Source organism: Pomacea canaliculata, linkage group LG3, assembly GCF_003073045.1.
Source record: "Pomacea canaliculata isolate SZHN2017 linkage group LG3, ASM307304v1, whole genome shotgun sequence".
In the NCBI taxonomy this organism is placed as follows: Eukaryota; Metazoa; Mollusca; class Gastropoda; order Architaenioglossa; family Ampullariidae; genus Pomacea; species Pomacea canaliculata.
The window spans coordinates 30,120,975-30,147,081 of NC_037592.1; the positions used below are offsets into that span (position 1 = coordinate 30,120,975).

Below are 26,107 nucleotides of genomic sequence, written 5' to 3' on the forward strand. Positions count from 1 at the left end.
CAAAAACAAACAAATTGCAACGAGAAAAAAAAACAACTATTTAATCGTCCAAATGTTTGGAATTTTTTTTTCTTTGCAGCCTTTAATCAAGCAGTAGAATCATTCTTATAGCCAAAAATTTCTTATGGAAGCTGAATGGGAGCCAAAAGCTGCTTCAAAAGCCGCGTATATCGTGGCCAGCGTGAGTCAATATCTGCGACATGTCGTTATAAAAGAAGATAATGCTTCATAAATCTTATGAATACGACGGCTTTTTCATATTTTATGTCTTCTATTTTCTGGAAGATCAGCTTTGAATGCTTCACTGAATTAGCGCAATCTACATCGGCTTTTATCGTGATTTAAATGCATTATCTCTGGCAGTTTAAACACACACAAAAAAAGTACGCAGGATTGATTCGGACCTTGATGGTTAATACTTGTCTCTAGAGGCGCGGTTCTTTGTTCTTTGTAAGCAAAATTTTGTAGGGCTTTTTAACTTTGCTCAACTGCTAAAGAGGTTAAAGAAAATCTACCTTATATACATCAAGAATGACGCAGAAATTGTCGAAGTTGGTGTACAGGGAGCTCAGCATGTTGACCACCTGCATGGGTGTAGCGGTGGAGCAGATGGCGGTGAAGCCCACGATGTCGCTGAAGAGCATTGTGACATCGTCAACCTTTTTAGGTTCCACACTCTCACCTGAATAAACCCATAAAGGGAAATGCGATAATGAAAACCGTGATGCTCATATATCTTACCGCCAGAGCTTTTTATTTAAGACAACAAGCAAGTCAGATGGTATGGTGGGCTTAAATGATAGATGTTGATCTGTTTACTGTAACTGTTAAACGATCGTTTTGTAGAGCGAAACTTTGTTTGGACATAGTTCTGAACGTCAGTATCTATCTTCGATTGTTTGTGTTCTATACTTTGAATTTTCCTGACAAAGAATGACCTGTCTAGAACAAGCAGACATCTGATAAGGCGCTTTTTCGCTCTTTAAGTTAGCATGTTCTTAATAATCTTGCCTTCGATAAACACTTAACCACGCAACGACTTTATTAATCCAGAATTACATGAGCTGGACAGACAGCAAACAAATTTCAATAAAAGCCTTCGATTAAACATTTTCCAGTGATTTATGGGACACATGTTGACACCATCGACCAAAATTTTTGAGTGTTTCCACCATATGATAGAAAACGATTGAAAGAAATACATATGTAATAGGTGAGTGAGCATGAATTAGTACGTTTAATGAATAAATGTTAAATTGCACCTAAATGTCGATCACTTCTTCCAAGGCAGTTCGTATCTCTCCTTGATAACAGAAAAGAGGATTTTTTCTATGCCAACCGTTTTGTATTCGTTTCCCCATTTGAAAGATAAGCAGTTCAGATGCAAGATGTTGAAGTATTCAGTGTTTTAGCATTTCCATAGAACCAATTACTTAACCTGATAGAATGCCACTGACAGTCGGTTTGAAAACCTGTCCAACAACAGTCAGAGGGTCACTACCTCTTGTCCTAATGCGATCCCTTACGGTTTAGACAGATGGTGGTCGAGTGCTGATAGACGGAGGATATGGGATTGAGGGGGAACGTTTGGAAATGTGTCTATATTTAAATTCTTTGTTACATCTTCTACAGATCGAACTGCTACATGCACACCGTCTGACCTCTCCAGAGTTTAGTGGCAATGGATGGTGGAAAGATCTCGTGCAGAAGGTCTATGTTCTTCGCTTTTTCTTCTTCCACTGCCCGGCTCGCTTCAAGAAGGCTCTGTTTTAACAGCTCCATCCTTCTCTTGAGGCCGTCCTGAAATTAGCAACATAAATGCGAACTCATTTGTTGGAACTCGTTACTTTTCGTCCTCACCCTTTTTGCATATTGTTTCTGTTTGTGTGTGTGCGCGCGCTTGAGTAGGAATGTGAACATATCTGTATGTATGCTGGTACATGCGCGAGAGACAGTGTGATAGAGAGAAAAAAAAGAAAGGTAGATGATACACATAACATGCAAATACTTTCAGTTTCTCATTTCTTTAACAAGATCGATTACGAGCGTTAATTAAACTTGTATGAAGGGAAATCTCGTTTAGTATGCTAAAGCCTATCAGTCTTCTCCCTTCTTGTCCTCGAATATCCCCAACGGTTTCGGTTCCTTCGCAGGCGTACTCTCCTCGGGTCTTAAAACTCCTCTAAAGCCTGCGACCTTTGAGGTACTTTTCTTCCGAAATTGGGGAGAGCCGTGACTGGCCTTGCTCTAATTGCCACAACCAGAAATGGCCTGGATGGGTAGTCTGGCTCCAGGCTGAATTTTTCGCGTGTCATTTTCTGCAGACTAGGGACGGCGGGTTGCCGAGGAGACGCAGGATTCCTGAGAGTTTATCCAGCGTGCACCTGGAGAAGGAAGACTACGAGAGCCTCATCTTGGTCTCTCGAAAATGCGAGAGAATTGGATGAAGGCGAAAAGACGTGTGGGAAGGAATAAAAGGGAGGAAAAAACGGATTGAAAGAGAGAGAGGGGGGGAGATTCGAATGGAAAGTAAAGCATAGCGAGGCGGGACCTGTTCGTGTCTGCAATGATCAACGATTTGGCAACGATGAACCACCCAGAAAGATGAACAGATTCCCCACTATTTGCGTATGGGTTTATTTTACTCCTTCTTGACAAGGACGTGTGTGGTGCCGCTCCTTGACTGGTGGAAATAGAAGAACACCAAGAACAGGAAGAAGGAAAAGAAAGAAGAAAAGAAAAAAAGAAAGAAAAAGTTTATAGTTTTCTCGACTTTTTCAGGAACTCTACTTTCCCTTACTTCTGACAAAGACCGCCTTGTCTAAAACAAGCAGACATCTGATAAGGAGCCAAATTTATCTTTACACAATCTGTTCTGGATCTTCCTAAATGCTTGAGCAGTGCATGTAATAGGCCGCACCTCAATAAAAGGGAGAGAAGGGAACTTTTCAGCAGGTCTAACGGTTCCGTTAAAATGTTGGAGAGATGTCACAGGTGGAGAAGGCAACAGGGCTTGTGGTGGAATCCATTATAATCAGATTAGGACTGAACACGTGAGCAGCTCCGAGTCATGGTCTAGTGCTTGATGGCGCTGGAGGGGAAGGTAGGGATGGAGGAAATATTCGCTGCAAACGTCACAATGTAAGCCACACTGGCTTCACCTGTCCTCGTGTATATTCCTAGTGATTGACGTCACGTAGCTAATCTCGTTTCACCTTGCTATGATTTTTTCTTTTACTCTTTCTTTGGCTCATTTTTCTCCCTCTCTTCCTCTGTTCTTCTTCAGACTTTTTTTCCTTTCTTGTTTATCTGTAGGCTGTCTTTAAAGCCTTCCAGTGGCGTAACGGTTAGCGCCTGTCACCAATACAGCGAGAGCTGGCTGCCCTGGGTTCAGTTCTCGTCTCGGGAACACTGGTTTTTTTGTTGTTGTTGTTTTTTTTTTTTTCTCGGCATCTGTTTAAAGGGTGTCTGCCTTGCCGTGATATAGCCTTGGTTGCAGACGGCGCAAAGCACCAATTACCTCCTTTTTCTGTCTGTTATCTTAAGCTAGTAAAGGAACACCATTCAGAATACCCAAGTTTAAAGACCTCTGATCTTCAGACTTCACCAGATTATCTATTGTTAGCATTTGTTGTACAAGGTGATAACAAGTAAATGGTAAACAGAAACAGACACTAACGGCGCCAAAGGGAAGTCATTACCTGAGCCTTTGTCTGTTCGCCGACAAGAATGACGTCCCTGGTGGCATCGTGGATCGGAATGTCCGAGATGTAGATGCCTTTGCCAATCAGTTCCTCAAGCTTTTCTACACTGGGAGATCCCAAAAAGAGCATGGCGTCCGCCTCCTGCAGGTAGATCATCTGTCCCTTGAGCTCCATCTCCTACATCACAGCATCCCAAGAAAGGAGAAATACTAAATCATGGAGACTTCACTGCTTCTCTATTTTTTTTCGTGTTTTAGAATCTGTGTGTGTGTGCATGTGTGTTTATCTCTGCCAATTTTTTAAAAGTTTGTATGCAGATGAATAATGTCAAATGTCAGACGATAAAGATATGTATAGTGTCTTACAATATTTAAACAACGGTACACAAAACAGGATTAAAACTATTATGAAACTTTATGATATGATAACTCTCATGAATAAATCCTGTTCTCTCTTTCTCTTTCTATCTTAATAAATCTATCACACCTTAATTTAATATATACTTTTTCGCTCTCTCACATTTAAACATTTCTCCTTGTCCGTCAGTGACATGGTTTTCATCCAATCTCTACATTGGGATTTTTAAAATATTTTTTCAGAAAAAAATTATCTGTTCAAATTACTGCATCATCGTGTATTGAATTAAACCAAATAATTTGATAAAGGCCTGATAACTTTATTATCCTTATTATCGAATTAAGTAATCAGCCTTGAAATTTATATTAATAAGGTATCTTTCTACTTAATTACTCTGTCCTTTTTTTCTGTTTTGAATGCGTTTTCGCAATGTTTTTGAGGGTTTTACTCGGTTTACAGTGATGTTATACAGTTTGTCATCCTTTAAAAGCTTTGTCAAAGCAGGACTTCTCAAGCAGGGATAAACATCAAAATGAGTCCCTCCTTTCAGCAGCAAATTAACTTCAACGAAGACAAACCTGACCATTTGACGATTACTTTAGCGAAACATTGCCCCACACGTGCTCTCAGTAAGGGTTGATTTATAATTAATTCCACATTCTGTCATTCATGGCTGCTTTCACACAGTCCCAGAGTGGATTGCCTCACTGGCACTGTGAAGTTGAACGGAAGTGGGGAATGTTGCACGATGCTACTTCTTCTGGAATCTGGATCATCCAAAGTCGCATAATAGGCCTACCCCACAAAAGCTTTTTTTTTCTTCTGCATTTTTAGAGAAAATAAATGAGTGTGACTTTAAGCTCTTTGTGATCAGTTATCAAGAGAAAGGATTACAGACCAAAAATCCTGTGGCTGAAAGCTTATTTGTCAAATTCGTGGTTTCAGAATGTATGAACTTTCAAGAAAAAAAAAAGCTGGAAAGAGAACATTATTTTAGTCTCACAAACAGCATTCACAAACTGGGATATTTTCATTCTAATTACTAAGTATTAGTATTATGATGCTAAGAATGTGGTTTGTTATTTTTTACTTCTCGTGACGAAAAGTGGGTTCCAGTGGGATGAAGGGTAAGGGTCAAGAGTTCGTCCAGCTGAAGACTCGAACGTCACCGACATTAGAAAGATGTTCGAAAGATGAAGCAGATCACTCCCTGCGAATCACAAACTATTTCAACTTTCTGTTCCGTTAAAAATGGTTGTAATTCAGTATTATCCATGGCAAATACGTGTGCACGTGTGTGTGTGTGAGAGAGTTTTCAGTGAGTGAGAGAGAGAACTGTTATTTTACACACTTCATCAACTGAATTGCACGTCCATGGTCTGGTAATGTGAAACGCGGAAAGCCTGCCACATGCTGGGATTCTGCGTTATACAAGCGGCGTTGTTGTTATTATTTTTGTTATTGTTGCTGTAAAAAGTAAAATACAATCCACGAACTGTTTTGCGAAACGCCTGTCGCGTTTTGTAGCGAAGATATCCGTTTCACTGCAACTCGGGAAGAAACAGTGCTCTTTATTTCTCTCTAAATCATTTGGTTATATGAACTGTTTGAAAACTAAAAGCACTCATCATATAGCAAGCCGTGTTCATATAGCAAGAAAAGCCATGTTATTCATAATTCATTTGAAACCTTCGTTCAGTGTTTATTGTGGCTGCTTTGACACAACTCCACTCCTACATTATTCACTTGCTGGAAAGTTTATGACGCATGAAAGAAAACAAACATAAATACAGATTTGATTGAGAAAAACAGACTATTAATCCCTTCATTATTTTGTTCCTGCTGTCAGCTGTAGCAGTCGAGACTCAGTATGTGCTACAGTAAGATTGATGAGTGCGCCTGAAACACGCCAGTACAACGATGACGTATGAAGCCCAGTCTTCAGTGTTATACTCTAAGTGCATCGGCTTCAATCCTTTTCTTTGTCCCTGTCGTGTGTGCTAGATATCCTAACATGATTTTCAGCCACTTGTTTATTGCTGTAGAGAAGGATGTCTTCCAATAGTTTAATTTTTCAACCCATCCCTCCCCCAACCTCGTTCTAAGCGTTGCGCAGTACACCATCCCGTTATTTCTCCCAGCACGTGCACACACGCGAGAGTGAGTGTCGCCGCTCGAAGCCAGACAGACAAGAGAGAAAGAAATTTCAGTGAACTCGCGCCTGGTTTATCAGTCGGTGCGACCCCAGGTTTTTGCAGGGCGATAATACTACACTCGCCCAGTTTATACCTACGGCTGTCCGATAACGTCAGTCTCGTTTACTTTGGGCTGCCGTCTATTTGCCTCCCGCACTTTTTCCGTCGGCCAGGCTTGTTTATGGAACCTTTGGCCGTCTTTGTTTGAAAAGCAGGATGAAGTTACAGCTGGCATTAGTTTCTTCGTTTGCCTTCCTTCTTTCTCTCACCTTCTTCTTTCTCTCACCCCCCTTTTTTTTCTTTCTCTCTTTCTCCGTTTAATTCTCTCACTCATTTGCGCTTTCGACTCTCCACCACCTGTTCAGGACCACCAGTCTTGACTACAAGACTTAGCACACACACACTACCTGTACATAAAGTGAACATTCAGTGAGGGAATGACGTGCTTTGCACGTGAGTCAAAATGTTTCTGCCGGCGGCGGTTCGTTTTCATTGCTGCTTTCCTTCCTGCGCCTTGTTCTTGGAGGCACACGCACGCGCGCAAACAAGTAATCTATTGATCAAGCGCAAACGTTTACTTTTTACTAGCTTCAGCTTTGCTTTCTCTCCATGGTTTCCATCCCACTCTTCCCGCCCAACCCCATGTAAAGTCAGCGCGAGAACATCCATGTTCCACCAAACCAACCCTTCCCGAAAATTTATTTCATTTTCAAAATGTCTTCTAGCAGCTAAGCATACTTATTTTATCTCTCTAACTCGCTCTCTTTCACACACACAATCTCTCCTTTTACAAACAAGTAAAGATCAATATTTACTATTCACATAAATGCATTTACGAACCTTGGTGTTCAATATGCTCACGATGACGGTCCCTACTTTACTGAAGCTCGATGTACGATTTATCTACCTAAGGAAAGCGTAACGCATTTTGTATATTACGACAGATTTCACAACTGTTATTTTCCCCAAGGGTGTTAAATGTCTCTGTTTTCAAAACAGTAAGATTTTTCCAATTTCCTGTATTTTGTCCAGAAAATTTAAGTTAATAATTTCCTCCAAGTTAACTGAAAATTTAATACCCAGAATATTAAAAGTTCCCAGGTCCCATTGGAAATTCCTGTCTCTCATGTATCTAGTATGGCTATTTTTTCATGCTACCTATCAAGACTACTTGTCATGATTATTTTTAAACCTGAGATATCAGAAAATCTATCTAGTCTGTTAATAGCTTCGTTGAAAGATTTTGCGTTGCCAACTAGACAGCTCGTAGTATCATCTGCGAATAAAGCCAACAGAACATCTTCCTCCTAATTCTTTATTCCCATTATTTTATTATTTTTCCTAATCATTTGTAAAAGTACCTCTGCACAGATTACGTATAAATAAGGAGTGATTGCATTCCCTTGCTGCAGCCTCTTTTTAAGCTAAGCCGACCTGAATATTGCCCATTGAAATTTATACAGGAAGATGAATTATTCTACAAAATGACAAACCATTTTATGATAGATTCTGTAAAACCAAACAACTTGAGAGATTTTTGAATAAATAACTAGTGCACAGAATCAAACGTTTTCTCAAAGTCTACAGGGATATTATTAGCATTCTCAAAGTAAAGTGCATCATGTCATTCAAATATTTTCCCCATATATCTACCTTTCATAAATCCTCTCTGACATTCATCAATCACCAAAGGTAGCTGGTAACTGGCCTTTTTCAAAACTTTTATTAATTGATCTAACGAGAAAAATTTCAATGTCCAAAGCAATTTTTTAAAATTTAATAGTAAAACCATCTGAGCATGAACTTATATTATTTTTCATGTTCTTTAGTGCTGAACAAGCTCCTGCAGTGTAAAAAGGTCCTCCAAAGATTCTGACCCTTCAATAGATAATACAGGGGCATCATGTAGTAGGCTACTTAGTTTCAAATTATCTACTGATCGAAATTTGTACAGGTCTTCATGAAAATGTTGGACTTCCCTTAAAACGTCTTCTTGATCCATAATAATGATTCCCTTTCCCTTATCCCAGTAACCCATAGATTTATTTACAAAAATTCTACTCTCCGAATTGCAAAAATATATATATTTTTTTTTCTCCTTCTATGACCCATTTTCTCTAGATCTCACAGCACACCTTCCATTCTTGTATTTATTAATTCTTGCAACTCTTTGTTAAATTTTCAATTTCAGTTAAATGAGATTACACATTTTTGTATTCCAATCTCGCTGTCTTAGTTAACAGTTGTTGTTTTATTCTCATTTCTTCTTTCTTTCTAAATGATGCATATGAGATAGTTTTTCCCCTAATCTCCATTAGAAGGACCTCAAAGAAAAGCTGGTCACAAATAATAAACTCAATTTCTCCCAGGGGTATTTCTCCGACTTTCTCAAAGTTGTACACAAGGAGGGAATACTGGCTTTTTACCTCGGATATTACAGTTTTAATTAACTCTGAAATTTTTTGTCTTTTAACAGAGTTCTTAAATTTCAAGAAAGGTTAATGTCGTTTGAACTGTTGTTTTGTAACTAAAGAGTGGTCTGTTCTATATCCTGGATTTATGGAGCATCCAGTAACCATGCATAATTCGGCCGAAATTAAGAAATAGTCTAAACGACTTTGTTGGCAAGTATTGAATTTGCGCCAAGTATAGCCCGCTTAACAGGATATAATTCTCTCCATATATCTACAAAATCAAATTTTACTATAGCTTCTGTCATCGTCTTGCGAGTACGAGGGCGACTGTTGCTGCTGGTATAGTTCCTAACATCTAATCTAATTCTAAACACCAGCCATGAGTAAAGTTCTGTACTTTCTGGAGTTTAGGAAGAAGGTCAAGGAGTGAGAATAATCAAGCCAAGATAGAACAAAGGCACAGACATGAGAGTGAGGACAGAATGTTGCAGATGGCGCTGATCTTACAGAGCTCATAACAGGTAGAGTACATACAGATGTAACTAGTCTATCAAGGGTCATGTCTGCAGTAACGATGAACCTGAAGCTTCGGATGAATGGCGTGAAGGTGAACACACGATATCCAGCTTTTCATTTAACATTTTGCATGCATAGTTCATTCATATCTGTCCCCTTATCTACTGCTATGTGTCCTTTCTTTCCATGCAATGAATCTTTCTTTCTTGTCAAAATTTAAGTTACGATTACTCATTTTATATAAATTTAAGTTATGAAAAAGCACAGATTTACGGAAATTCACGATTCCCTTGGAGGGCCGGATTAACTGATTTCTGGCCGGACGTTCCCCATTTTGGGGATTGTATTATGGGCTCTCCTACTTTCTCAATCCACGTGCTATCTTTGACTCCTGCATATTTTCTTTATTTCTCGCAAACACACACAAACATATAACATCGACATGCATATAACACATCAGTCCCCTTTACATGCACACACGCACAATCAGCAAGAAACATGCGACCGCTCACCTGATGACCCAGCCGGCCGTTGCTCTTGCCATCTCCCCCGCTGACGAAAGTCCTGGCGCGCAAGGTGAAGCTGGAGTTGAGGCGCGACAACAAGGCCGAGAAGCTCATCTTGACCCTCGGCCGCACCACCTGGAACAAAGCCCCCAGGTGCAAGCCACCCTCCGCAGCCACCCGCTCTGCCGTCACCATCTTGACCAGCGCCGCGCCCAGCTGCGTCACCAGCAGGTTGCGGTCAAAGATGACGTGGAACGGAAACGAGGCACAGAACGTCCTGACGCTCATCTTGGAGTCCGTGGGCTTGGGCGAGGCGCGGCACTGGTCCGCGAACAGCCGACTGCGGACGTGGTGCAGGTCGTTGCCGTTGCTGCAGGGCGTGATGAAGAACAACTGGTGGGGTGACGTCACGTCCCTGTTGGGCGACACGGTCAAAGTCACTGCCACGTTGAAGAGCGCCAGGGCCAGGGCTTCCACCGTACCGGCCACGAAGGTTAAGGTCGCTCGACGAAAGGTGTAGAAATGAAGATTGAGTTTGTTTGCTTTGTCCAGGTCGCACCGGAAGGAAGGCGGGTTTTGGTTTTGGAAGCGCGGACAGGTTTTGATTTGCTCGTGTAGACCGTCCAGGTTGGAGAAGAACTCCATCAGGTTGCTACCGAGGACGCGCAGAGCCTTGCCGTACTCCTCGCAGCATAATTTAAAGTACTCCACACCCAGCTTCCGCAAGAAAATGTCTGTTTTCCAACCTTAGTGAAAAAAAAACATCTTCAATAATCACCATCATCATCAAATACAGTCAATATCTAGAAAACCAGCTCACAAATTTATTCCATTTTATCCTATCTAGTTTATATTAATTTTTAATTAGTGAAATATATTTTGATACTTAATTTTCAATATAAAACCCACACCTTAAGATGTTAATCTGATGTATACTACTTGAGATTCAAGATGGAAGTAATGTTAATGCCAAAGAAATTGTATACTGATGCAAACGAACCTCATCGTCTGAGAGAGCAGACAACTGCTTGGTTTTACGAATAACCGATCTGTTGAATGTATGATTGGATGGATGACAAAATAAATAGCATAAAGTGTGATTACATGGTACCACACATGAGAGCTATGCAATGATCACACACACACTCGTACCGACTTTTCGTAGTGTTATTTTAAGCTTTATATGTCTTCGTAATCCGATTCAACCATTGGTTTCATAAATGCTTTGTCCAATGAAGGTTTTCTCCATTAAGAGATTTTTCTCCACCATTCTCCCTTCAGCTAAGAAGGCGCTCCGTAAACATTAAGTCTGCTCTGTCCGAGTACATCTGTCAACAGTTCCAGTTCTTTGCTACATTGTCCACATCTACTTCTTTCAGTAATTAGTTACAAAGAAATGCTTTCAGGCCAGTATGCCACGATAAACTCTCGTGTGGAGTAATAAGACTCCCTCTCTCTCTTTTTTCTTTATTTGTTAGTGTGTGTGTGTGTTTCATCCGTGTGCTGGATCCTGTTTTCCAGTCAATGATTGTCCAGACTGCTTTCTGGCTATTTGATTACTTCCCGACGTCTTCATAAAGGGAGGAGCTCCCAGAAGATCTTTCCCTCCATCAATCAGGATATTTATTCTCGTCTTCACTGACGCAAGTTTCCAACTTAGCCAAGATCTTTACCGGCAAGGCAAACAGACAGCGCACACCGATACAATTACATGTAGTCAATGGTGGCCAACCCTTTCTGCTATTAAGCCAAATCGCATTTTTCGCAACTTTTTTTTTGCTCCGCTTCATTTAATCAATGTTATTGTGAGGGAGGGGTTATTTTAGCTTCTGGATGTTGTTCGTCATCAACGTATTCAGAATTTATTCTTCTGGGTTCCTGCTATTATTTCTGCAGGTGGGCGCTAAAGAGCGAAACAATTAGGGAGCAAAGACTGGAACAAGCTCCAGTAGCTGGATGGAATGCATAGAGATGCCGTCATTAGAACCTAACATTTTCTTAGAAATAATTAAAATGAAGATCACAATGACAGAGATAAAAAAAGCAGAAAAAATATTATCGGAAGACAAAAATATGGCAAATAATTACAGGGTGCAGACGACAAGCGGTGACAAAATCAAACACAGAAACTTCATGGTCTACCTCGGGAAAAGGGCAGACAAGGAGGAGTTCCCTATACTTACAATAATTGTTGCTTATATATCTAAATGACGAATAGTTTAAACTCCTGCCTGGGAATCGTCAGTCGATGTTTATGTCGTACAGACTGTTGACAACAAAGGGCGTGAGTAAGACTTAACACCTCACCTAACTTGGTCGCTGCCACTTCCGCCATTTCAACCATCCTCCTCGCCGATGAAGTCTTGCCACAGGACAGGGTCACATGTCTCGGGGACAGTCGGTTCCTCTGAGAATAACTCGGCGTGCTTGGATCTGGGTAGGAAAATATGCAACGTACAATAAAAATGTTAACAGCAGAATCGAAATATTTCAACGAGTAACAAGGGGTAGGGGAGGGGCAGCCAACCTGTTAAGAAAATACCACGGAGGCAAGAATGTAAATGTCGTTCAATATCAGTATGGAGTTGTCCCCTCCTTCCTAGCTAAGAATCTTCCTGCAACACTGTTGATAACATACTAATTAATGTCAAAAAGGAATTTAAGTAAAAGTTTATCATCTCTCTCTGTCACTTTGTCCCTAGATAAAGATGGCTGGGAGTTTTACTCAGTGCATACATTAGTGTGGATGGGTGGAAATTAATGTTTTATACATTCATGTGTCACGGCAAAGCTCCCAGCCCATCCGAGGGTATGAAAGAGAATGAGAGTGTATATATGTATGAGAGCGTGTTGTAAGATATATATAGTTATATGGAGACTGTGTGTACAGTCATACATATGAATGAAAGAATTTAAGAGAGATAGAGAGATTTTTGCGACCGTGTATTTTGTGACAGGAAGTAGGGGCAAACAGGAGATTTCCTAAGACAAAAGTCGTCGGCTCAGGCCAGTCACGACCTTTGCTTCTGTAACCTTAAGATGCTAACCCGTTTCGAGCGTTTAGTTTTTCTTCTCTCTCTCTCTCATTGCACGTTAAGCAGCGTGGAACGTCTTCCAGAGCTGATACGTCTCGTAATGACGACGTGCAGGTGAAGCCCTCGCCAGACCCTTGCAAATCAGTGATTGCACCGCCTCAACGTGAAGCGGACGTCGGTATCGCCTTGGGTACACAAGGAATTTAATCGTCAGCCGCGTCAAACTTGAGTGTGGACACTCAATATCAAAGGACTTATAAAATACTGCGAGACATATGTCGGCTGAATGAAGTGGACTATAGATTTTTGGCTACACGTGGAGGTCAAAGCCGGCTCTTTCATGTCGCCAGAGGGCGTGCGACAGATGCACATGTCTGCACTCCATTTGGAGGGCCATCGAGCTCCAGCAGCACAGTGCACTTCAAGTAACTCGTAAAGCAAATGCAGCCTCGGAGCAACGCTCACAGATGCGCCGGTGAATCCACAGTTGTGCGGTTCTTACAACACTCGAAGCGAAACCCAAGGGTTCGAGTTCCTTGTACGTAACGTCTTTTTGTTTATATCGATACCGCTATGGTTACACCCTTTATTTCAAATAACTTACCTCAAATAGGGCAGAATGTTGTGGTTGTGTGTGTTTATCACGTTTGCAACAGCTCGGCGAACAAAACGGCCCTGCAAAAAAAAAAAAAAAAATGTATTATATTCTACATCAAATGAACACTGCATGCTATTGGTCGCCGTCAAGATCCACGTCATCACACAAGCACTTCCACATCACGAATTCAAGCACTCGTAGAAATTGCAGTCAACGAACGATCGAGACACTCCACCCACGGCTTTGCATGACTGAGCAAACACAAGTGCACCCAAACATCCCCAATAAATTGAACAAATATTTTAAATCGCTCATAAATGACAGCGACTTGTTAAAAGTGCAGGATGTGAGTCAACAGTCCGCCAGCTTCAAACAACTCTTAAACCTTCATTTTATTTAAATACCAAAAAATTTAAGCTTTATTCTTTTTTAATATGCTGTAGACAGGAGTGTTGGATACAAGTTTTTGCTTAAGTTAATATGTAAGACACACATTATTCATTTAAAATAGTCAAAAATAGTTTTGAAGGGCAGACCTATGGGAAAAGTTTATAAGGGTAAATGTAGAGAAAAATATTAAGGAAGCAACGTATATCCACTTTTTCCGAAGTCCTCCTATTTCATTTTTTTTCTTTTTCTTTTTTTTTTGCTCTGGTGTCTTAGATTTTCAACACTTTTTTTCAGGTAAATAAACTCTCTTCAGTCTTTTCTTATTGATTAGCTACATACAGACATCTTATGCAGAATGTCGTTTCTGTCAGGTGTTTGCCAAGAAACGATCTTGAACACGAAATATTATGGCCTTGGCCTGTTTGTGTACTTATGTGTGTAGTGTATCCCTCTGTGTGTGTGGTATGAACGTATTCATCCCGATGTCAGCTCCATGTGTGAATATACCAGGTGTACTTCTTATATTGACGCCGATTGCCTTCCTTCGTAAGATATATGGCAACCCTCCATAAATCAAAACACCTAATTTTTTTCCTCACACAGATGAAACTACTTTGCACGCGCAAACACCCAGAGAATCTATACGAGCATCACTGGGAAGGTGCGATTGTGCGGCGTAAAGATGCACTGCGTGATGCGGTCATCAGAGATCAATACGCCTGACATAAGACAGCAGGCGCTAGACAACGATCGTCATCTCTGTCGTTACCATGCCATCGACTGCATGCACAACCTGAAAGAACACTTCATCCCTTGGCTATGGAGCCGTAGTGTTTCTTCTGCTTGTCATTCAAATTCATCCCATGAGCCTCTGCGCTGTCGATGCCTCACGTGATGCCTGTGGACATTGCCTGACAAACAGGACGTAAAACAACAGAAAAAAGTCTCCTAAAAATTGTGCGCGCGCAGAATGTAAGATTCCCAACAGTTACTGGAAGCCATGATGGCATGGTGATGCCGTGACGTCAGCCCTGATGGTGACCAATCTCACGTTCAGGTGACGTAATATGTGTGCGCTGGTAGTTTGTAGGACCAATCTCAGTTCTGAATATTGTTCGCAAAACAAAATTGATATTAAGATATTAAACCCGTTACCTTTACAGAGCATATCTATATCATTTATAGCGAAATGTCAAGAAAATTCAGATGCACACACACATTCACCTTCCTAAAATACCATTGTCTTTTACTGAGTTCGTTTCACCACCACCAGGCCTTATCGAAAGTGCTCAATAAAAGGCTTACGAAAAGCTGAACGTGGGACATCCTATGTAAATATCAGACTTCACTCCAGGCAACATGAAAGACACATTATCAGATTGATTTCCATGCGTTTGACACCACTTTTTCCCTTCTACGAAAAGATTTTGGAAGAGTATGTGAGGCGCTGAATAGCAGGCGGGGACTTAATGAAATGATTTGTGTGCCTTGCCCAAGGCTGCTGGACGTCCCTGTCTCTGGCTTGCAGAAACTCTGTCGCTGGCGTCCACGTTTGGTCACAGAGGACCTGTCATTTAAGCATGCGCGTACGATTAATCGGTTAATCTGGTCAAAAAAAGGTTAGAAATGGAGATTTCAAACTTGAAGTCCCGGTCGATGAAGTTCTCAAGGATTGAATCCACTCTAACGTTACATGCTAACCGGAAGAAATAGATAGACCATTAGCAGTAAACGACAAGTGAGAAATACGAATGACAGTAACAACCGTGCTGTTACAATTCCTGTAACCAGTGACATTTTAAAACATATTTTTATTTAAGAGATTGTTTTAGGGCGAATTATTTAAAATAATAATACAGATTACAGCTTGGATAAATGAAACGGAAATAAGTTATATGAGTCTTTTGTTTATTCAATCATTGACATAAAATAACATTTGCAGACAAAAGGCGGCAGGAGCTTAAAAGATTGCGATTTTTTTTAAGTGTGCTAGAATTCACACAAAAAATGTTTAGTTTTTAAAAAAAAAAAGTGTTTATGACTCTACATTTAAAACGGTCACAGACAGCAAAAGCTTGTCGATAAAATCTTTGCTGAAGGATGCTTGTTGAATGAAACTTCGGTCTTACACACTCCCTTAAACCTCTTCTTCTGCGAATGCTAAGAAGTGATCTTTGTGTGAAGAAAATGACACAACAAACATGTTAAGCCAGCTTTCTTGCCATCAATGTACGGAAGTCTAGTAAATATAGCTCGGAAATGAATAAAAATGAAGGAGAATATAATAAACGAACAGACGGCAGAAAATCCTGGCAAAAGAGATTTTATGTACTGGATTTTTAGATATGTAGGTTCTATTCTGGGAAATATCTTGTCCTTAAATTCGTCTCTCTGCTGTTTTAAATGTCTCTAAACCGTCCTGCCTGTCCTGGTCGTAAAGACTTCGTAAACGCAGAGTTTTAAAAACATTTACAGCTGCTTCAAAGTCGACATCCGAGCTACTCACCTTCCAGTGACGAGACATCACATTTGTGACAACTCTCATTCTTAAAGATATGTGCACAAACACAAAGTCGGAAATACAGAAAGAAAAAAAATTAATCACCAGGCCAAAGCATCTTCCGGTAGAGGTCGTTCCACAATTTCATTTGAATAATAACAGGGCTAGAGGAGCGGAACATCATTCAACATGCTGTCTATTGCCTCTGAATACAAATTGAATGTGTTTGTTTGTTGAGGAGGAGGCGGATGTTTAAAAATGTGCAAGTTTGTGGATGTGCGATAGAAATAGAAAATCAGTGGGTGAGCGAAAAAGAGACAGAGAGACAGACGGACTAAACATGAATGCAGACATATTCACTCTAATACAACCTTCAATGCATCTGGATAATAAAAAAAGTCAGCTGAGATGGTGGTATGTTTTTCAAAACACTTATGCCCCCTAAGCGCCTCAATACCGTTACTAAACCGACAGGTGGCGCCACCGGAGCAAGCACTGGTGGGAAAAGGATCATGGGTAAGATGGTAGGACGCAGGCGCGGGAGGCCTTGTCTTTCTGCGAATCACGTGTAAGCGACTCCACAGCTGCTTGCAGCTGCTGACAGTCATTTCCGATTACTCTCACCAGTCTGAGAACGCATCATAAACGCGCCTGGGACAGAAAAATCATCCAGGTAATTGGTTTCTAATTTACTTGACGTATACCTTGTCCGCGAGAAGAAGCGCTTTCCAGGTGTGTTAACCTATCGTGTTCTTTGCCCCCTTCGGTGATAAAAGGCAAACTGCACCAGCCACTGGCGGGAGAGGTCGATGGTTAAAAAAAGTGAACTGGCTTACAGACAGATTCTTCTGTCAACAGACAGGTAAGAGGAGAGAGGAGAAATTAATGACTCATTAACCTGTACCCGCCTGCTGGCGTATTTCTTTTCATCGCCGGGAGTGGGTATACGATCTAAGTCGGGTAGTTCCGTGCATCATGCATTAATCACAAGGTTGCAGATTGCACTGTATGAATGAGATCCCGTTACATGACAAGCTTTTTTATTCACCCATGCCTGACCTCATTAAAGGGGAATAAAACATTTCTGTCGGTTTTGATGTTTTAAATTTAAACATTTAAATGTTTGTAACAGAACTGCCATCATGTTCTGCTTGCATGGGTGCTTACCTAAAACTCTCTAGGTTCCATCCATCCACATATTATTGTCATTGGGGAAATTGTATATTGTTGTGAGCTTCAGTTTGTCACTAAACTTTAAGGTAAGTTGTCCATGACAAGAGAACGAGAGAGAAAGAGAGACCATGGGGTGGATCCACTCTTTAGAGAAATAACTTGGACGCCACCCGATTTCTACAAGATTGATCACGAATAGCTCCCATTCTCTCCAGCCGGTAATATTTAAAGTAAAAGTAAGTTATTTTTTTCTTTAAGAAAAAATTATTACTCTAATTAACTTCCTTATAGGACATAGATTTTACCACTGGAAAATTGACAAAGAAAAATTACTTTTTATCTTCTAACCGTATTGGTCACTACAAAAATCGGACAAAGGGGATTGATAAAGGTAAGAAAAATAAGGCCAAACTGTTGCCAATATTTCATCAGCTAGGTCATGTACAATGGAGGAAAAAAAGATTAAATGGTTCAATAGAGATGGGATGGCAAATTAGTCTCTTCGGAGTTATCGAGCTGCTGCACTGATGTTTTCTCTCTTCTCTTGGAGTGGATTGGCTTTTATTTTTGTTCACTCATAACTTTAACGAAAGTCATCATCACATGAGACCGACTTCATGGCTTCCACCTATGTGGTCGTATTCATGAGGCGACGGTAAGTCGGTACCAAGGGGAACATCGACAAAAACATTATATTATGGTTGGCCACCCTGGTCTAGGGCTACAACGGTTTATCTACCTTCTCTTCGTGAATACAGGCTCTGGTCAATACAACTGCATTAACGAAAATGCCACGGGCGATAGAAAGAAGGAAATAAGTAATTTGTGACTAAACAATGTACGCTGAATGGCGATTCCTTTTTCGAAATAGCATACAAAAGAAAAACGATTCACGGTTTTAAGTAGACAATGGAAAATCGCAGACAGCACTGTGTGGCGTGTATGAGCAGATTTTAGGAAGGGAATATGCAAAAAGGTGATGGGAAAATCATAATAGCAGCGAGTTGAAGAACTGTTTTCGCACAGGTTCAACACACCGACAAGCAAACAGTTGAAAATATGGGATGTCGATCCGGATGCCAAAAAAGTCCAAGTAATCTCTGAGATGAAATAATTCAGGACTACGTATCCTGTGAGTGAACAAACAAGTTAACAATCAAACGAAAGAAAGAAATAACAAAAGAATGCAGAACCTATCCTTAGGCTGGGGTGTGAAACGTTGCGCATGCGCAGTGACGCACTGCAGAGTTCGATTACCAGCTTTTACAAGATTGCGCTCCAGCGCCGACCTGTCGCTTGTTTTCCTGGGGCTTCCGGTGAAAAAGTCGGTAATAAGGCTCACTCCAGTACTGAAATGGAAGTTCAGTGTTGCAACACATGCAACAGAACGTTCTGCGACATTTTCAACGCTGCTTTTATATCTGCAATAAACCTGCAATAAACCTGCAATAAACCACGGCAACCTGCGAAGTCGTTTTTTAAGTGCCAGATCATTTGGACAAAATCAAGGAACTTGACTCTCCTGTTTTTTAATCGACTGATGTATGCACCATGCTAGAGTTCCCTGGTTCCCTTCTTTTACGGTAAATTTGATGGAGGAAAATTCCTTAATAATATCATTCGTTAGCATTGACTCCAAAGAGATTTCGACCAACAATACGGGTGCCTTGCTGGGTGGCAAAAATAGAACCAAGGTAGGGAGGAAAAGAGAACCGAGATATTTATAGATGCATTTATTCCAGGGCCATTGCTATAATAAAAAAAGAGTACAGAGCGATTGAGTAATCAAGCAACATTACAATCAATGCTAACAACAATGCACAATGACTGATCAGGGTGGTTAAAAAGTGTATGTATCATACATACCAACCAAATACTTCAATTAAATCTGTACTTACTAACCATTTTTAACTTTAAATGCATAAAATAGAAATAATAGAACAAGTTTAGTTTATTGATGCCAACAGTATAGCAAGTTCAAAAATAATCTGGAAAAGTGGAAACTTTCGGTGTAAATATCTCAAACTCTTACGATGCAGGTAAACTTTACAACATAATACAAAGTTAACTTCCTCTTCTTGAACTTCTTTACAAAAAAAAAAAAAATAATCCTGAGAGAGAAAGAAAGCAAAAGAGAAAAGAGTAAGAAAAAAAAAAAAAAAAGCCAGACAAATTGGTTGTGATCATTCCAAGTAATACTTGCAGCAAGAAACTTTTTTTCATCATAACACAATCAGCAGTCGACAACACAACTACAGAACCCAAAATAGCTTTACCATTCCTTCACTAGATGCCACAGCTCTGGAAGCACTTGTAGTTCGACACCCTGACCTGTCATGACCTGAGCCTCCATGCCACGCTCCCGACCCCAGTGCCTTCCCTTGAATTCTGTCTTTAAGTCGTGAAGAACCCATACTACAAATTTAAATTATTTTCCCTTAGATAGAAGCGGCTTTGTTTCTTTAACAAGACCAGTCAGGTCGTCCTTAATAAGCTGCCTCCATTATGGCCGCGCCTTTTTGTGGTACGACAAAACACGGAGTAACAGATAAGAGCAAAATTCGATTTGAACAAAGCAGGACAATCAAGATGAAGCAGCAGGGAGGATATATTAAGAACCATGAAGTTTGGGTTAGTCGGTCTGATTCTCAGGAACGGGTGGTCAAGCCAAAGAGACACTGACCGACGGACTGTTGTCACCTAGCGAGAAGTAAGGACAAAGAAAGAGCAATATCTGGATTAGAAAAGATCGAAAACATTATTTGCTGAGAGAGAGACAGTATACATCTGAAGACACTTTCTAGTAAACAGGACACGATAGTTTAAAAAAAATCCTTGGGTTTCAATAGACACATTGCTCACAAAATGTAAACTTGTGCTCAGTAGTGTTATGAAGAGTTTTATGATGGGAGGACAGGCTAAAACAGAGAAGGTAAGATAAACTTTGCTCAAGATTCGACACAACCACTAGTCAGTAAAGAGACGATTGACAAAACCCACCAAAGACTTTCTAGATGTCTGCCTGTTTGCCTGTCTCTAGCATAAACACACACGCAAGCATGCAGACAGATGGGTACAAAGACTGGTTCACAAAGTTTAAGGCCATGCCTTGTCTTCATGCATGCCTCACTGTGTTTGTGCGCGTGGTCGCTAATGTGCCCATCCATAAGCATCAAGCACCTTACAGATGTCTACAGAGTATACCTAAAACCTTCAAGTATTTATGAGGCTCATTTGTAAGATTTATAAACAGGTTGGAGTGCGTGCTGTGCTGATGCCACGCTGTTCGATATCCGTTATTTTTATATTTTAGTATTTATCGGCTTAAGCAAGTAAAAAGAAAGATATTTTTTGGCAAAAATAATTTTAAAATGAAATGGCTGAAAAATAATATTCATGAGGCTGACGAAATAAAGAATAAAAAAATGTGACACTATGAATACAGCTCCACAACAACAGATGAGCGTGTCTTCAGTCACATTTTCGAATCATCTGATTGCATTTTCTGATTTCGTACTTGGCATGTACTTAGACAACCAGCTGACTTAAAGGTTCATATCAGTCCGCTTTGCAAATTATTTTTTTCCTGTTTGATGTATTGGGAATATTTGTATCAGTCTCTTCGTGCGACCAGCAAACTTGCAGTATCACTGATTCCCTCCATATTAGATTGTTGCAATACAGTTCTCGCTAGCTACCCTTGATGTACATAGGCTTTGCTACGCTTCCTCTATGAGCTACTTGGACTTGGTTGGTTGGTTTCTTTGGCGGTAAAGTTGCTCCACCTGGAGGTGATTTGTATTAATTATATGAGGGTAGAAGGAGAGGGAGGAAACCAGAGATAACCCTACTGCCAGCCATAAAAAGAGGTGTCACAAGCAGTGTCCCGTGAAGAGATATGAACCCAGGGCCTCTCCCTGCTGTGGTGACATGAGAGTGTTTTCCACTAGTTACTCAGGACGCTTCACTGGATTCCACGCATTAGTACTATCATCATTCCAAGACCTTTACAGCAGGGCTGGAGATGTCACGTGTTTCAGTCAGAGACAAATGAAACCGTGACCTAATTTATAAACCTTGTTACCTGTACGCGAAGCCCACCTGACGTGGAAATCACAGCATCCTGACTGGACACACTCAACTTCGCTGCTTCTGACGAAACCCTTGTAGTCACGTGATCAACGGAGCGGAACAGGGTGGCGACAACGTCTTTGCCTTAGCGTCCACGTTCGATTGCTCCAGGTTTGGGCGAGACGCCCAGCAAAACCGACATGTAAACGCTGTTATTATCAAGTTGAAATCCGTGTATTACTTCTCGACAAGATCTCATTACGAGCTTTTTTTTTTTTTTGTCTTTTCTTTTCTTTCCTTCTCTCTTGAGTTTTTTGTAACACAATCAATCTTCGGTCGGCGGCTGGAAGGCTTTGAAAAAGTAGACGAGACGTTGTTGTAAGGAATACTTCACCACATAAATTTCCTTCAGGCTTAACATCTGTGATTTGATAAAAAAAAATGCATGGTGGTTATGCCATTCTAGTATTGTATTACCGACGTATTTTGACTGTCCCAGACAACAAAAAGCTATTTTAGTCGAAGCATTTTCCAACGATTCATTACATCACTGTCAACAGCTTGAAGTCCCCAGTACATTAGCATGATTAGTAAATGCCTAAAAAAAAAAAATTCATGTAATGTTCAGTGTAGAAGGGGCAGGTCGGATTACATGTTGATTAATCAATCAGCCAGCATGTGTGCACCTGGAAAAACTGGGAAAAACCCGTACCTGTGAGCTTGAATTTCCATTCAGAGATTTCCAATAGGCTTTTGATGCTTTTTAGACAGGAGTTTGCTTTTATATCAAGCCAAAAAGGCAGTGTGTCGAGATGTAGCCTGACCAAAGCATTTGTTTAAAGGTTAATTATAACAAGTTCTTTGTCCTTGCTTTCTGTACTGCTATTTTTAACATGAAATACTTTGTCCATTACATTTTTTTGGTCACCTTTACCTACCACACCAGGTCCTGCCTCCAGTCGGAAACTGTGTCAAGAAAAAATTCGGTCAGAGGGCAACCGTATCTTTTTTACTCATGGATTTACTAAATGATGCAGTTTTCCTTGCAACATACTGGCTAGGGACAATACGATAAAAAAAAATTCCTCTCATCGCGACATAAATCTGATAAAAATTGGCACCTTCTCCATTATCCGTTGCACTGCTAAGAACACTTCACAGGTGACTGGAAATGTCAGTTCCCAAAGACATAAGAAACTCCCCCTCTGACGTCATAGGTGTCTAGAGGGAGAGGAATTCTTCAACATGTCTGCACAGCGGGAAAGATCCTCCAACACAGCGTCTAGTCATCCGGGGTGGGGCACATCTATGTAACCGTTTCTGTTGCCAGAAATCACTCAGGTGGAAGCTAACTAACCTGCAATGGTTTTCTAGAAAGAAAAGTTGGCTTGTCGCAGAGGGAATCGTGCCAGGCCGGTGTTTGGAAGGGGAGGGGGAAATGATATTCGGAGTAGAAAAGGGAATACCATAAAGAACTGGATCTGGATAACCTGCCCGACAGGTTTATAGGGCACTGCTTAATGATTTTTTAAAAGGTTCGGGTCTTCTATACGGTATCTAATATATATGACAAGGTTTCACTCAATCTCCGATTTTTTTTTTTAAGTACGAACGTACAGTTATTTAAAGGAATCCTGTCGACTTATTGCCAACTCTTAAAAAACAATAATTCTAGTTTATTTTGCAGCCACATTCAGAGGGATTTAACCGACATGTACACTCAGACTGTATTATACAGTATTGTATTCTTCAGGATCTGGAAAGTCCTCATTTTCAGACAACCTGAAGACGAGTGATACACAGACACAACCTGTAGCTCTGTCTGCAAAGCTCTATGGCTCGCAACAAAAAGTTGGAGCTTGGAAATCATCACTGATTCTTTCGTGGCGCTGGGAGCAAAAGAAAATGAATGACTGTCGTACATTATATTATTATACATGTGTTTCTGTCTTATGTCACATTTTGACTGCTCAGATATAGCTATCGAAACACTCACGCCATTAGGTTGTGGGAGGTCTTGCCTAAGCGACTGGATCTGCAAAAAACAAAGCCAAAAATATATTTTTAAAAACCCTCCAAAACAAATCAAAATTTCTTTATCTGACGCGAGTCTCAAAAAAGCCACAAGCGGGAACATGAAATTCTTTCCAGATTTTTGCCCACACGCCGGCAGACCTTCCTGTAGCCAGCTACGCCAATAGTCGAGTGAGCATCACTCACGCCTGGCGTCCTCCTCGCAGATTCAACGTTTTCACAACGGGGCTTCCAGCAGACGACATTTTTTTTATCTGTTGACATTTCATCCCCTGCAGCACTCAGGCGTGCCGTTAAAGAGCGACTAACGACAAGAACAAAGAGTGCGGCGACGTTTGCCCCACTGAACCCCACATTAAGTTTGCAGCGGGTGTAGACGGCGGTCGCACACAGGAGTCCACATAATGGAGTCGCTGCCAGAAGAAGAGGTGTCATGGCTCAGGTTTTGAGATCCGATTCTGGGTTTGTCAAAAGTGACGACGTGGAGAAGTGCTCAGAGGGGGTCGCTGGCGACACGAGAGGAGTGCTGGGCCTATGACAAATGGCGTGAGCAGGCATGAAAATAGCTTCCCACCCCTGACGAGGGTCGTCGCCAGAGCTTACCTTGACAGGAATTTCAGCGTGTTTGTTTAACAGATGGTTTACCGATGTACTTGAATCATTGACCCCACAGAAAAAATGAAAAGATTTGAGTAGAAGGAAAACACATCTTGAATCTTCGAACCGGGGGCAGGATAAGTACATTGCTTACCCTAGATATACTCTCAAGCTAGGTTTAAATAATAATGGTAGATAGAGGTAAAAAGGAGCGATATAGTCATAAAGGAAGAAAGAAGAGGTGTAAAGAGAAAAAAGAGGAAGTCGATTAGGTTTAAAAACTTGATTCAAATGTACGACCTTTTTAAAAAAAAAACAACAACAAACTTTGTCACGTGATAATCCTCGCCATAACTTTTTTTGCGCAGACGTGCACGCTTCTGCGCATGTCCAAAACACACAGAAGAGTACAAGACTGAGGACCTATAATGTTATAATGTGTTAATAAAGTGATTTTTTTATGAACCAGTTTTTCGGCAGACTTAATGTTATTCTTTCTACATGTTTCTTACTCTGTAGTCTCATCAGCCCTGACAGGGGACACACCCCTTTAACCCTTACTGGGGAATGCGTTGGTTGATAGAGGGGAATCAAGGCATTTTCGTTTGTCTTTAGCATAAATGATTTATTAGCAGTAAGAACTTCTAGCTGACTTCGCCAATCCCACAAAAATCACGACAATATGTAAAAGAGGAAACATTTCATCGTTGGATACCCGACTGCAATGAAGATGAGCTTGGTACGGCTACGGCTTCTTTCGGCAAACTGTACCCCATGACACCCTATCTCCAGGTACTAAGATACCCCAAGAAGAAATCGAAAAACAGGTGTGTGGACATGATTGTATGAAGGAAGGGTAGTCTTCCCCTTTAAGCCATCTTTTCAATGACAAGAAAGAATCTCGCATCCCACTCTCACCCACCGGCGTGGCGCTGATGATCAATTAACATCATTGTTATTAAAATTTCGTTGGCCGTCAGGTGAGTCTTGTGAAGCAAGGAAATGAAGCCGCAGGATGGAAAAAGCCAGCGGACATTAACGATTCATGAGGACAGAAATGGTCTCTTCTGCCCCCACAAGCTTCAGCCGTTGCCCAGAACACAATCCGTGACAAAACCTTTGTTAACGATGCGATCTTCCTCACCATACTAGTCATGGAGAAGACTAGGTATAGACACGGGGCATTCCCACAGACTCACATTCTGTGCTGTTCACTCAGCATGGTCAGTCTCTTTGTCTCTTTAGAAAGATAAATCTCACATGGTTTGCTTTTATTCAAATGGACATAATAAATATTCAAGAAGTCGGTTGGTGTAGAATGATCCAGAGAATATTGCCTTTCTGACACAGCAAACTATGTATGAACTTGATAACCTTAAATTGTACCCCCTCCTTTCTCTTAATATAGTTACTTCCTACATTTGAGATGAAGCAGTTTTACAGAGTGCCAAGAAAACTGTTTTTATCCTATGGTAGCCTTTCAATGGTTAGTCATACAGAATCTTTAAAGACACAACAGATTATTATACCAGACTACGCGTGAGTGTGTGTTCATTAACTATTTCACTCATTCATTTATCACTATGTGCAACTTTGGCTAACACACGTAAAAAAGTACAGAAAATTAATAAATGATTTGAAATAAAAGGTAGACAATCTGTTTTATTTTTGGAAGCAATAGCAAAATGTTTGGGCTTCTAAGCGAAGCTTTTCTTTTCTGCATCTTGCCTATGTTACTTGTGCGGATAAACACGCGGTTGCCAGAGTTCATCTGCTTCTGAAAGATACAATGGAAGACAGACAATGAAGTTTCCTCATACATGTATTTCTGTATTTGCGATACGAATCTTCAATTAATTTCATTTCTGCTTGTTTAATTCTTTGTCATCTCTTGCCCCATTCACTTTCTCTGTTTGCCAGAAGTTTGCAAAACTTCGCCGAAAGTTTTTCTTTCTTTTTCTCATCAAGCTGTGTGATTGGATGATTCAAGTCGGAGATGAATGGGAAGATAAAAAGA

At 40.7% G+C, this 26,107-nt stretch overlaps 1 protein-coding gene across 1 annotated transcript in view; it reads right to left on the reverse strand.

The window, feature by feature from the left end:
- The window catches only part of LOC112560072 (guanylate cyclase soluble subunit alpha-2-like), a 45,943-nt gene that overhangs the window by 3,434 nt on the left and 16,402 nt on the right, over nucleotides 1–26,107 (reverse strand). The window contains 7 exon segments of the mRNA XM_025231642.1: nucleotides 516–682; nucleotides 1,662–1,800; nucleotides 3,702–3,881; nucleotides 9,699–10,438; nucleotides 12,000–12,037; nucleotides 12,039–12,125; nucleotides 13,332–13,402. Of these exon segments, the coding sequence (XP_025087427.1) occupies nucleotides 516–682; nucleotides 1,662–1,800; nucleotides 3,702–3,881; nucleotides 9,699–10,438; nucleotides 12,000–12,037; nucleotides 12,039–12,125; nucleotides 13,332–13,402 (1,422 nt within the window).